We start from the raw sequence: 13,053 nt of genomic DNA, 5'->3' as shown, positions 1-13,053 counted from the left end.
CCAACCCCGCAGCCTCAGCTTCTGCTGTCTCCTGTGCGGCTTACTGTGTAACAGCATCTTACCTAAGATCCTGTGTTAACGTTGGACGTTACTTAGAATGAGTTTTGAAAAAGGTCAGATCATGTCCATCCCTGTTCAAATCCTTCCAATGGCTTTGCATAACACAATTCACAGCCAAGGTACTTATATGACCGTCTCAATTACCGGGCTCTGACCACGGCGACCTGCTTCTTTAACCCTAAACTTGCCCGCACACTCCCACTGCTGCTCTTCCTTCTTCTGAGGACCACGTCCCCTATATCAGCCTGGCCTACTCTTTCACTTCTTTGAAATCAAGCGTCAGCTTATCAGATAGACCTACCATGGCAACTCTCTACACGTCAGCATTTTTTAACTCCTTCACCATTTTATTCTTTCTGATAGCATCCCCCATTACTATCTCCCCCACTGGATTACAGGCTCTACGAAGGTAGGCCCTTTGTTTTATTCCCTACTGTGTCTCCAGGGCCTAGAATAATTCTTGGTACCTTGTAGGTGCTCAGCAAACACTCACTGAATTAAAAATAAATAAATAAATAAAAGAATGAGCACTCTGCACTCTTTCCCAGGCACTGATGATGCAACAACGGGAGAAGCCACGTGAACTGATCTTCACTGTACAGTGAAGGAGACAAATACGGAAAAATAATGTTGGAAAATACACAATTTTGGTATATAAACAGTGTTATGGGAAGGTAGGAGGAAAAAAACTCTGCTTAAGGAAGAGGGAGAAGACTGTGAGCAACAGACAGTGCTTGATCTGGGTGGAGTTTTGCCTGGTGAGGAATGAAAAAGGGTTTTTTTTTTTAACATTTATTTATTTGGTTGCGTGGGGTCTTAGTTGCGGCAGGCGGGCTCCTTAGTTGTGGCATGTGAACTCTTAGTTGCAGCACGCATGTGGGATCTAGTTCCCTGACCAGGGATCAAACTTGGGGCCCCTGCATTGGGAGCGTGGAGTCTTATCCACTATGCCACCAGGGAAGTCCCTGAAGAAGGGTTTTGAATGAAGAGGAAACCACATCTGTAAAGGCACTAAGTTGTCCAGATTCTCATCTTTTGAAGAGAATGACCAGGAAACTATGTGAATTCACAGAAAGTTGGCATTCAAAAAGTAGTATCATAGGAGGCATGGAGAAGGAAGGCTGGAATAAGTAAGTGTACACAGAGCGTACACAGAGAACAGTCAGTAGCGGACACTCAGGATAGAGCAGGGAGCGTGGGCAGCTCGACCTAAACATGCTTGAATAAGGAGCCCTTTCCCCCAGTATTTCCATTAGTATCTGCGGGGACACTGACTGGGAGCCATAACTGAGAAATGACCCTTTAATAAACCTTCTAGAAAAGAAAGAAATAAACTGGACTAACAAGGAAAAAAATCCAGCTATAACAGCATACTGATTTTGTACAAATATCAGAAAAGTCTCCAGAAGGGTAAATGCTTCAATTGCATAATAAAGTGGTTACTTATTTGGGCACAAAGAATAAACTCCATTGTGTTAGTGTCACTGGCAATTGTTCGCAGCCCAGTTTCAAGGCAACATGCCTGCAGATGAAATGATTCCTTTAGCATATCTAAAGAATACATTTCCTTTAGAATCAGCTTTGCAATCAAAGGTGTGTTTTGTCTTTAAAAAGACTGTCTGAGCATGTGTGTGACACAGTCTTGATGAAAGCGATTCCTTGTGCAAGCTTTATAGATTGTCTTCTACTGGTTGTGACCAAATGAATTGTTCCGCATGTTCACAAAGTGTTGCCAGTTTAGTCTTAATATTTAAAGATATTTTAAAACTGCCCCAAAGAGCTACAAAGACCCAGAAAAGTGTGTTTTGTTGTTTCTGTTGTTTGCTTGCTTGTTTTTTAGGGAGTTTACGAAAGGAGTCAGTTTCAGAGTTGCACTTTGACTTTTGTAATCAAAAGACTCCTTGTAGCTGTGTAGCTTGTAGCTGTGTGCTGGGAGTCATGGAATTAAGAAAGAGATGGTACAAAACAGAGAGAAAGGGCTTCCCTGGTGGTGCAGTGGTTAAGAATCCGCCTGCCAATGCAGGGGACACAGGTTTGAGCCCTGGCCCAGGAAGATCCCACATGCTGCGGAGCAACTAAGCCTGTGCGCCACAACTGTTGAGCCTGCGTGCCACAACTACTGAGCCTGTGCTCTACAGCCTGTGAGCCACAACTACTGAGCCCATGTGCCACAACTACTGAAGCCCATGCACCTAGAGCCTGTGCTCCGCAACAAGAGAAGCCACCGCAATGAGAAGCCTGTGCACTGCAAGGAAGAGTAGCCCCCGCTCGCCACAACTAGAGAAAGCCCACATGCAGCAACGAAGACCCAATGCAGCCAAAAATTTAAAAATAAACAGATAGAAATTGCATAGACTCATGAGAAATATCTGTGGACCAAATCCACAGGCTTGCATCACTGCCATTTTCTTTCTTTGGAGTGTTCTGCTTAAATTCATTTTGGATCACGATGAAAATAAGAACAGAGTGGAGTGCCAGTCTCATAGTGGTACTAACTGAGATCCACCCGGGGAGAGTATATATAGAGAGAGGGATTTAGGTATTAGCGTTAGGAAGATTTAAGTCTTTGATATAAAAAGGGGCCAATTTCATGATTACCATTGATTACGGCCAATTTCCAAGAAATCAAGTAATCTAAGCCCATCTGGAAAGCTCCATTAATGCAGTGAGATATCAGGAAAAATCAACAAAGTCAGATTAAGATAAATGGCAATTGGTCATAATTACAGGGAGTATAAAATGATTCAGAGCATCTTAAAATCCCTAAGAAGTCTTTTTTTTTAAAAGAATATTTCGATTTTACAATGATACTTCAATAAAGCTAAAAAAAGACAGTATTTCATTTTATATATTGTTAACTATCATGCAATATTTAGTAAGTAATTATTGACAACTTAATTCCTATTTTGTGTAAGATACGGGAATGGAACTGTCTTGATGTGAATGAGGAACACAGAAACCCTTCTACCAAGAGTTTTAGCTTCAGAACAGGGGATAAGTAAGTACTCAGATATTTTAACAATGAATCTGATTAGTGGCATCAAAAGTTATTGAGGAATTAACCGGAACATAAAAGTAGAAGATTCACTTGTGATTATGGGACTCAGTAACCACCTTATGAAAATTACATTAGCTCTGGGCAGTGAAGCATGAAGTGGGAAAATGCTTTCTTTTCCAAAACATCAGATACAAAAATGAAAATTAATATAATTGTTTACACCCATCAGTAATCTTAGGGTAGTGATTCCCTCTGTTGGCTGGGGGTGTATCTGAGACTCTGCAGGAGACCTGACAATGATGCTTACTGAACATTGCTTGTTTATGTGATTACATTTTTCTCCCACATGTTTGACCATTTAGCTGTCTGTAATGTTTTTTCTCATCTGTAAAAATATCTTAATACCATTCTTAGCATCATTCAAATTAAACAATTTAACCCATACAAATAATGCCTGAAACAACATAAATCCCTCACAAATATTATCTATGTTTTATAATTAAAAGTGAAAATGTTTCGTAATTTTGGAGTATCATTTTGCTGCCATGTATGATGGCATTAAAGTCAACAAGAAGCTCACCCTCGACTGCGTGTATTCATACTTTTTTTCACTCTAAAGGTGGTTCTCAGTACAAGTGTGGCGTCTCCTGGAAGGTAGGATTCAAAATAATCAGACCACAGCTAATTCTGAGTATGTTTCCCAATAAGGACAGCTTCCTCAGAGATTTTGATAGAACTGATGACAAGAGAGACTGAAGAGATAGTGATATTAGCAAATTTGGGGGGATGAGAATTTACAATCGATGTGAGGCATGGTGTCTTGTGGATGCCAGGCAGCTGCCCTTGCATCTCAACTCCTTCTCCACCCAACTAGAGCTTCTCACTGGTCGGCCGTTTACGTGTAAACACACACACACACACACTTGCTCACACAAACAGTACAAGTATTGCCAGAGAAGACCCCAACGTACCTGAAAATGTGATATTGAAGCCCTCGTAGGAAATGGAAAAGTCTGATATAAACCGAAGCTGGGCGGTGAAGTTTCCAAACAAACCTGCCTTAATGGTGTGCGGCAGCACCGACCCTGTGAGCCTGGCCACTGGCTCCGAGAAACTCCCGTCCTCTGTGATGAGTAAGTAGTCGTGGGAGCTCTCCAGGTGGAAGGTGTGGAAGATCATCTGAACCCCTGAGAGACATAGAGTTGGAGGTAGTGAGAGAGAGACAGAAAGAGAGAGATGAGAGAGAGACAGAGAGAGGGAGAGAGGGGGGCATTGGCAGAGTTAACAGTTGGGGAAAAGAATTTCTTCTGGGCTTAGAGACATAAAAGTCTTGAATCAAAAGATAATTTAAAATGCAACCTTAATTTTGAAGTTTGAAAGAAAAATACAGAGAATGGGTAGAAGAAGGAATAAACAGCAAAAACAAATGCTTCAGTATATATAAGTACAGATATAGATAAAGGTTAGACACAGGGACATAGAGACAGCTATATAGACAGGTCCAGATAGAAATGCATAATAAAACTCGGCAGGAGGGTCACAATGGACTGCGTGCAGCCCCTCAGGGAAAGCATTTGTCCCTGAGGAGCGAAGGACCAGATCACTTTCCCATTTATAGTAAACACGTGTCCTTTAGAAAATCTAGGCTTGGAGGTCTAATATTGAAACTTACACAAGTGAGCGAAGACCATTTTGAAATGATAGTTTTATGTGATCCTTCGTGCATGTGTTCTCACTGTAACTATACCCACAAAGTATTATTTCTGAATTCCTACACATAATGAATAAATTTAACCATGACTAGGTCCTTTTTAATACAAGTACTTATTTTCAGGATGACAATACCTTGGTTGCTCATTATTTGTTTATTCTTAATTTCCTTCAAGGCCAAGTTCTTCTTAACATGCATTCATGATGGCAGAGTGTAAGATAGTGTATATAATAAAACATGTCAATTTAACATTAAGTTGAGCTCAAATTTAAGTGGAAAGACAAAATCTACATAATGTTTATGTGAGGAAAATTCCAAATTATCTTCTTGAAAATGACAAGTTTACTCATACAAAAAAGACTCAGAGTATAGTCCCAAATCCAATGTCTATAAACTGTATTTCTTACACAAAATTCAAATGTTTCTGGTTTTCACTCCACTTGTTTATAAAATGAGGATAATGAAATCTAATCCATAAATCAACACTGGATTATGTGAAGATAAATTATTCATTATATGTAATAATACTGGGTACACTTAGAACACAAGCCAAGTATAAAAATGTATCCTATATTTATCATAGAAATGAGAAGCTTAGATAATTTCTTATTTCCCTTTATTTAAGCACTAGTCATATTTTATTTAATGCATGCCTCTTTTCCTTATCATTACACCTAATTTTCAAGCTTATGTTCACAAGCATAAATTCAAGTTATCCGATCAACAGAGAATAAAACAAGAAATCTACTTTTGCTTGAAAGCACCAATAATTTAAAGACCATTTTTCTTCTAAAATCTTATTAAAAATCAAAACTAGCAATCAAAATATACATGAGGAAATTAGTTATCTTACTTGTTCACACATGAATATTTTTTTCTTTGTTCCCATGTTTGTATCTAGTTAATTATTTTGTATATTTGAAATCTATGTAATATCCTTACCCTTTCCATGAGACACCTCAATGGTCCATGTACAGTTTAGAGAGTTTGGGTAAAAATCTGGAAACCCAGGAGAAAGAACTGTTCCACTCTTTCCATGGATGTATCCTCCACAGAGGGCTTAAAATAATAAGGAAATATCATTGTAGTATTAAAGTCTCACAATGATTGCTACACAAAATACTTTTAAAGTGACATTTAATTTGCACAAAGACTAAAAGAATATTTAAGATCACCTCCATGTAAAATAAAACGAAACAACAACTTTATTTTACTTGCAATATGCCAGTTGATATACAGTGTCCTGAACAGTACAAAACCTGGAAAAACCAGACAGAGTAAGGTAAAACAGCTGAAGAAGAACTCTCCTGTGGCGGGCGGTTAATTTTATGTGTCAACTTGACTGGGCCACAGGACGCCCAGACGTTTGATCTGACATTATTCTGGGTGTGTCTGTGAGGATGCTCCTGGATGAGATGAACACTGGAACAGGTGGACTGAGTAGAGCGGGTTGCCCTCCCCAGTGGGGGTGGGCTTCGTCCAATAGGCGGAAGGCCTGAAGAGGTCAAAAAGGCTGAACATCTCAAAACTAAGATGGAACACATCTTGCCTGATGGCTTTCAAACTGGGACCTCATCTTCACTCCTATCTTCAGACTAGAATTGAAGCATCAGCTCATTCTGAGTCTTGAGGCTGCTGGACTTCAAACTGGAATTTACACCATTGGCCTCCCTGGGCCCCAACTGGCTGACTACAGATCTTGGGACTTGAAAGCCTCTATAATCACGTGAGCCAATTCCTTATAATAAATCTATCTATATATCTATATCTGCATCTCTATCTATACCTTATTGATTCCATTTCTCTAGAGCTGCTGGTCTTCTCAGTAGCACTTCATTAAGTTTAAATCCTTTACATCAATATATGCCTTTTTCAATATGCCTCAGAGACTCATTTTTGAAGGAAGAAAAAGAAAGTTATACATAATCACTCGAAGGGGAAAGTCACGACATTTAGGGAATCAGTGCAATATGGAGGTTTAAGTGCTCAGACCCTGATGTCGGAAAGCAGTGTGTTCATGTGCTGATGCGTCTCTGGCAAGTGGCTTGCCCTCCCTCCTTTACAGGTGTCTTATCTTGGAAGTGAAAATAGTGATAAAAGCCATGTCTTAGGGTAGGTGTTCATAATGATTGCCTTTGTAGAACACAATTTACAGGGCCCCATATGTATCAAATACCCAAGGCATGAGCTAATGATAATTATTATTAGAGCTTTAATATATCAATAATTTAAAATTTGAATAAATTCTATATGCCTTAATTTTGCAAACATTTGAATAGTGGATGTTTGTCTTTTCTTTCACATCTTAAGGCCTATCAAGCTTTCCAGAATGTTAGAGCTGAACTGAAAAGGAATCAAAGCTGATGGAATCAGCACAAGGGGAGGCTGGGGGCAGGAAAGGTGACCCAGGTTTAGCTGTGATTCAGTCTCCAGGTCCTCTGGGCCCCTAACCCTTGCATCGTTCAAGGGTCTGCTGCAATATGAACATCCTGAACCGTGTGTCATAAAAGCTAGGTCCACGAATAATACTTGCAAAAGAATTAGCTAATTTGTAGAAGACGTGATTATTTCTCATCATCCTCAGTCAGTGTGTAATTTCAAGGAAACAGATAATATCTTAGAATATGCAAACCAAATGGGAAGAGCTAGGTAAAAATTAGCAAAATAGAAACTTTGAAAATGAGTTCTAGAATAATTTAACAGTTTAAAGCGTTCACATCTTAAAATTACATTGATTCATCTTATGAAAATGGTAACATTAACACAGCATTTAAAATTAATTTATTCAACAAATAGTTACTGAGCACCCACTATTTATGAGCAAAATAGAAAAAAGTCTCTGCCCTGGCAGAGTATACATTCCAGTTGAAGAAGAGAGAATATAATATGAAGAGCTGACTCTATACCATGTTGGAAGATGATGCATGCCAGAGAAGAAACCTAAGAAGGAAAGAAGAACGGGATATTCTAAGATGGGTGTGGAGTTGGGGGCAGCATAAATGGGGTGGGGGGGAAGCCTTATTGAGGAAGTGGCCTGTGAAGAAGGACTTCAGACAGAAGAAGGAAGTACTTGATAATCTGGGGAAAAACTTGTGGGGAGAGGGAACAGCAAAGACAAAGGCCCAGAGCTAGAGTGGGTTGCTGGGTTGGGGGGAGGGCGACGGGTCTGGGAGGGTAAGGATGGAGGGCTCAGGGGAGTCAGGTTTAAAGGGGCAGATCCCGTCCAGGCCTTGGCATGTGTCTCAGTGAGATGAAGGACCACCCGAGGCTCCTGCACAGAGGATGACTCGGGCCAACTCGGACTTCAGCCTGAGCACTAGGCTGCTGTGTGAGGATGTGGTTGGGCGGCAGAGAGGGAAACAGACAAGATTCTGGACCAGAACGTCAGCAGCAGAGGTGGTGGGAAGTGGTCAGAACCTGGCCATATTTGGAAGGTAGAGCCAATAGGATTTTCTTGTCAGTGAGATGTGGGTGCCATGAAGAAAAAGGAAGATTTGGGGATGACTGTGAGGTTTTAAGGCTAAGTGTGAAAAACTGAAGATGCAGAAAATCTTTGGGAGAATCAGGTTTTGAAAGTAAATCAGTTCAGTTTTCGATACACAAGCTCGATGCCTACTAGACATCCACGTAGAATGGCTGGTGTTGCAATTGGATATAAGTCTCAATCCCATGAGAGATCTGACCAAGGGGTAGAAAGATGAGATCATCAACACTGTGAATGCAGGTGTAGATAAACAGACTAAAACCTGGGATATTCTTATGAATAAGACAGACAAGTCCCTGTTTTTCAAAAGTTTACCTTCTAGTGGGCAAGGCAAATAATTTATAAAAATATAGCGAAGGATGACTTATTCTAAGAACAAGAATCTTGTTCTCTAAACTCAAAGGCAGTCTAGGTGATGAGAGTACGGTGAGGCTGGTGAAGCAGCAAAGTGATGGACACACGGCCCCGCAGTTGTCCACTCCCAGGATGATGAACACTGAGTAAGCCATGAAAGGATGGAGGGAAGGCAGACGGTCAGAGTCAGCCCAGTGTTAACAGTTTGCTCCGTGACAGGGCAGTGGCTGCCAATTTACTGTAAGGTCCTGGGTTCCTAGTGGTCTGTTAAGTAAAGCCCTCGCACTATGGATTCTGTAGTTATCAACTTCTGTCATTCCCATCCTCCCCCGTCACCTTCTCGGATCCTGCACAAAGTCTTCCAATGAATTCAAGTTTGCAAACAGGTCAGTCATTGTTTCCAAGAACCAACAACGTGGCTTTAATAGTTGATTTGTAAACGTCTGCGCTGCCTGCACTGGAGGAAGGCAAGAGCTGAGGCGCGCAGGCTGTACCATCGGTGCTAGGCTCCTCCACGCGGAGGCGACGGTGCAGGCGGAGGAGCCAAGCGTGGCGGGTTCTCCTCTCCCTGGAAAACACTAGCTGCCCCCGCGGCACCTGCTCTAACCTGACACCTGGCGGCTTTCAGACTCACGCTTCCGGCCCTGACTTCTTCTCAAACGCAGTGGAATTACCGACAGCTTGCTAAGTATCTCAGAATGAAACCCTTGGGTCCCTTCCCTCCCCCCCACCACCCGTATCTCCACGATGACGCCTCCATCCACTCCTCACTTGTGGAACGCCCTGTAACTGGCGTGTTTCGGGTCATTTTTGTCTGATTTCCTGCTCCCTTACTCTTGTCTCTTCCTTGAAGAGATTAACACGAGAAAGCATACGATCCGGTACACTGTCGGATTTGTTTCTTTTCTCTTTCGCCATTACTTCCTTAAACTACTATAAAGTTCTATTTAAAGCAAAAACTTAATGGGGTTACTTTCCATTTCAAATTATTCGTGGACTCCCCACGCCCTACAGAAGTCACTGATTTTATTCATTCATTCATTTATACTGGAATCCTTTCCTCAAAAGAACTCTTACAGGGAACCCTACAATAAAAGACGGGGATAATCAGAGCTGTTCAGTTGAAGCAGCCCTGCCACTGTCCTCGGTTCCACCTCAAAGAAAGCCCTGGGGCCCCCCTGTGGGAACACAGCACAGGGCAGTCTCAAATCTCTCACCCACAGAATTGGGGCCGTGCTCACAGGACTAGCATGAAAGGCCTCTGAACTACCTTTGATCAGCATCTATTCTCAGCAAATAAATTTCTATCCTCCAAATCCTCCAGACCGTCTTTATGCCTTTATGCCTGATTCTTACTATTTCTTCACTTTTCAATCTCTTCTTTCCTCTCAACCTTATTATTAAAGATGCATCAGGAAAGCTGCCTTCCAAGCCTTTCAAGATTCCAAATTTTTTATCTCTTTATTCTCAATCATTTTTCCTGAGTCTAATAAAGCACTTACTTCATTGGATGATTTAAAAAATAAGTCTTTCTTCTGTCTATTCTAATAGATTATGAACTTGTCAACTGTGTGCCTACAAATACAGTAGTTTTCCAATAAATACTTGTGGAAAGGGTAAAGAGTTTAAAAAAATATTTATTTAATGAAGAAATTTTTCCAAAGTTTTCCTTGCATTTGTCTTTCACCAAATAAAAGGAGGTCAATTTATTGCAATGTTCACTTTGCTTCTTCAAACCCTGAGTATCTAAAGCATAAATAGAAAAAAATGCAGCAATGCTATGATGTGAGAGATATTGATAGAGTTTACCTTTTTCCAGGGTGATATGAAACATTATAATTCTGATTTCTTCTTTCCTTTCTGAGAGCTATGAATTTTTCAAGGTTTAAATATCCTATTGATGTATCATTTGTCACAATAAAAACCCATGGGGTTTAAGAGATTGCTTATGATTTGCAAAGGCAACAAAAACAGTTCTTAAGGTTAAATGAAAACAGTCAACCATGACTGACTAAAACTCTCGTATCAAACTCTAAAATCTCCCAAAGTTTGCAGATTTATTAATAGCTTTTTATCAAACATTTATTATTAGCTGAGATAGGTTCCAATGAAGCATAAGCAAAGCAAATAGTTTATGTTACCAATCTCATTAGAGAGGTTAAACTCCAAATTTACATAAATTTAAACTGGGAGAGAATAATAGATAAAATGCACAAGATAAAATGCATTTTCTATGGAAAACAAATATATAGCATCTCAGATAATCTGCAAAGCACACAAGGCCCTTTTCGGTCTGTTGCCACACCATTTCTCCTAGATAATTTCCTTCTGATCATTCTATTCATTTTCCATTCACTCTCCTTCACTAACCCTGCAGGAATTTGCAGAATGTTCTATGTCAATCAACTCAGGTGAGTTTGCTCATTTCCTCTGCCTAGAATGCCTCTTCGCATGTTGGCTACTTTGGGAACTTCTACTCATCACTGGAATCCCAGCCCAAGGGTTGTATTTTAGATGAGTTCTTCAATTCCTGTTCTCTAGGAGCTTGAATTTAAACTGAGAAGACTGTATTAAATGATTAAATGTGCATGTGTATATATGTATATACTATGGTCTGAATGCTTGTATCCCCAAAACTCACATTGAAATCCTAAGGCCTGATGTGATGGTATCAGGGATGGGGCCTCTGATGTGATCAGGTCATGAGGGCTGACCTCTCATTAATGGGATCAGCACCCTGATAAAAGAGGCCCCACAGAGCTTCCCTGCCCCTTCCACCGTGAGATGACTCAGTGAGAAGATGGCTGTCTGCAACCCAAGAAGGGCCCTCCCAAAAAGTCAATCATGCTGGCACCCTGATCTTGGAGTACCACCATCCAGAACAGTGAGAGATAAATTCTGTTGTTTATAAGCCCCTCAGTCTGTAGCATGTGGTTATAGCAGTCCAAAGGAACTAAGAATATATATGATTAGATTATATTATACATTTTAAAGTTAAACTTTATGGAACTGCAAATAAGGAGAAACGGATGTCAGGAAAGTTAGTAGTGCTGGTGATCTGGAACAATTCTAGAAGAATTCTGGTGAAGGCTGAGGGCAACCTGGTCTTGGAGGATGAGGATGACTCAGGTAATGAAACGCCCAGGTTGCTGGCTAGACAGAAGTAGAAAATAATCTTGGATACATATTAAAATATTTAAACAAAGTAAGTTGCCAGTGTTAAATCAAAAAATATACAGAGAGTATTTTAACATGTATATGTTGTTCTCTTTTGAGAAGAATCCATTCAAAGTCAAAATGAAAAATCTCGGATGGCTCAGGATAAGACTCTCACTTTTACCTGTCAGTTTTCTTCACCAAATCAAGAATCTAGTTAATTTGATGACTGGTGTGTCTTCTATGATGAACTAGGCGCCATCTCCCACCTCTGTAGAGTGGTGGAGTCATGATCAGAGGACTTTACGTTTTCAATCTCCCCAGCTCAGAGGGCTGAAAAGTTTGCAATGAAAATAACTGGAGAAGCCTCATTTTAGTAGATGCTCAACTGGCCTACCTCAAATTCAAGTTGTAAAAACGAGAGCAGCTGATATGTGCTCTGTTCCTAAATTCCATTTTTAGCTCTAGTCCAAAAAGAACAATTAAAACTGCACAATAACATCCAATGAAGCCATGCGTTTGTATATAATGTAAGTATTTCAATAGAATTATTCATATGATTAACATCACAAATTTTGGATTAAGTGATATATTGATGTTCAGTGATGTGTGAATAACACAAGTATTTTAAGGGTTAGGCCCTTACCATACTTAGTGTTCTTAGTACAACTGTTGTTAATAAAGAAGTCTAAATAAGGGGTAAATATTTTGGTATAGTACTGATATTTATGACATTCTCAAGTTTTACAAATTTTTCATTAGTCCAGTAGCTAGTAGCCTTCTGACACTCTCTAGTACTCATAAGCATAAATTGTATTTACTTTTTTATTATTAGAGTTCTAATACAAAAATAAAACAGGTAATAAGAATTCAAATAACACCATAAAATGGACAGCTAAAAAAGTCTCTCTTCATTCTCCCCGATAGCCTACTAATCTCCTAAAAGGAAAGCATTACAGTTATAACTTTAGAATGTCTATTTCCAGTCACTTTCTATGCATATACTGTGAGTGTGTCTGTAATTACCTATGTGTACATGCTCATATACACGGCATGCATTGTTCTGTGACTTGCTTTTTCTTTCCTTCAAAGAGTGTATTATTTAAGTTTCCTAGTAATAGTGTATAATGAACATGCAGATTCCTAATCCCACAATGATATATATATATATATATATTTTTTTTTTTTTTTTAGTTTCTTCATCTAGAAAAACCAGGGTGGGCGGCGGGGGGGACAGGAAATTGGAAAAGATAGCTTCCAAAAGCTCCTTCCAGAGCAAACTTCCTCAGA

General features: G+C 39.9%; 1 protein-coding gene across 1 annotated transcript in view; it reads right to left on the bottom strand.

The window, feature by feature from the left end:
• The window catches only part of CSMD1 (CUB and Sushi multiple domains 1), a 1,889,718-nt gene that overhangs the window by 306,727 nt on the left and 1,569,938 nt on the right, over nt 1–13,053 (bottom strand). Inside the window, exons 20-21 of the mRNA XM_068531988.1 lie at nt 5,712–5,828; nt 4,030–4,245 (exon numbers count right to left, since the gene is read on the bottom strand). Of these exons, the coding sequence (XP_068388089.1) occupies nt 4,030–4,245; nt 5,712–5,828 (333 nt within the window). The remainder of the gene's footprint in view (nt 1–4,029; nt 4,246–5,711; nt 5,829–13,053) is intronic.

The sequence above is a fragment of the Eschrichtius robustus genome, chromosome 21 (genome assembly GCF_028021215.1).
Source record: "Eschrichtius robustus isolate mEscRob2 chromosome 21, mEscRob2.pri, whole genome shotgun sequence".
Lineage (NCBI taxonomy): Eukaryota > Metazoa > Chordata > Mammalia > Artiodactyla > Eschrichtiidae > Eschrichtius > Eschrichtius robustus.
The sequence above is the reverse complement of the archived record's forward strand: the minus strand, read 5'-3'. Positions and strand labels throughout refer to the sequence as shown.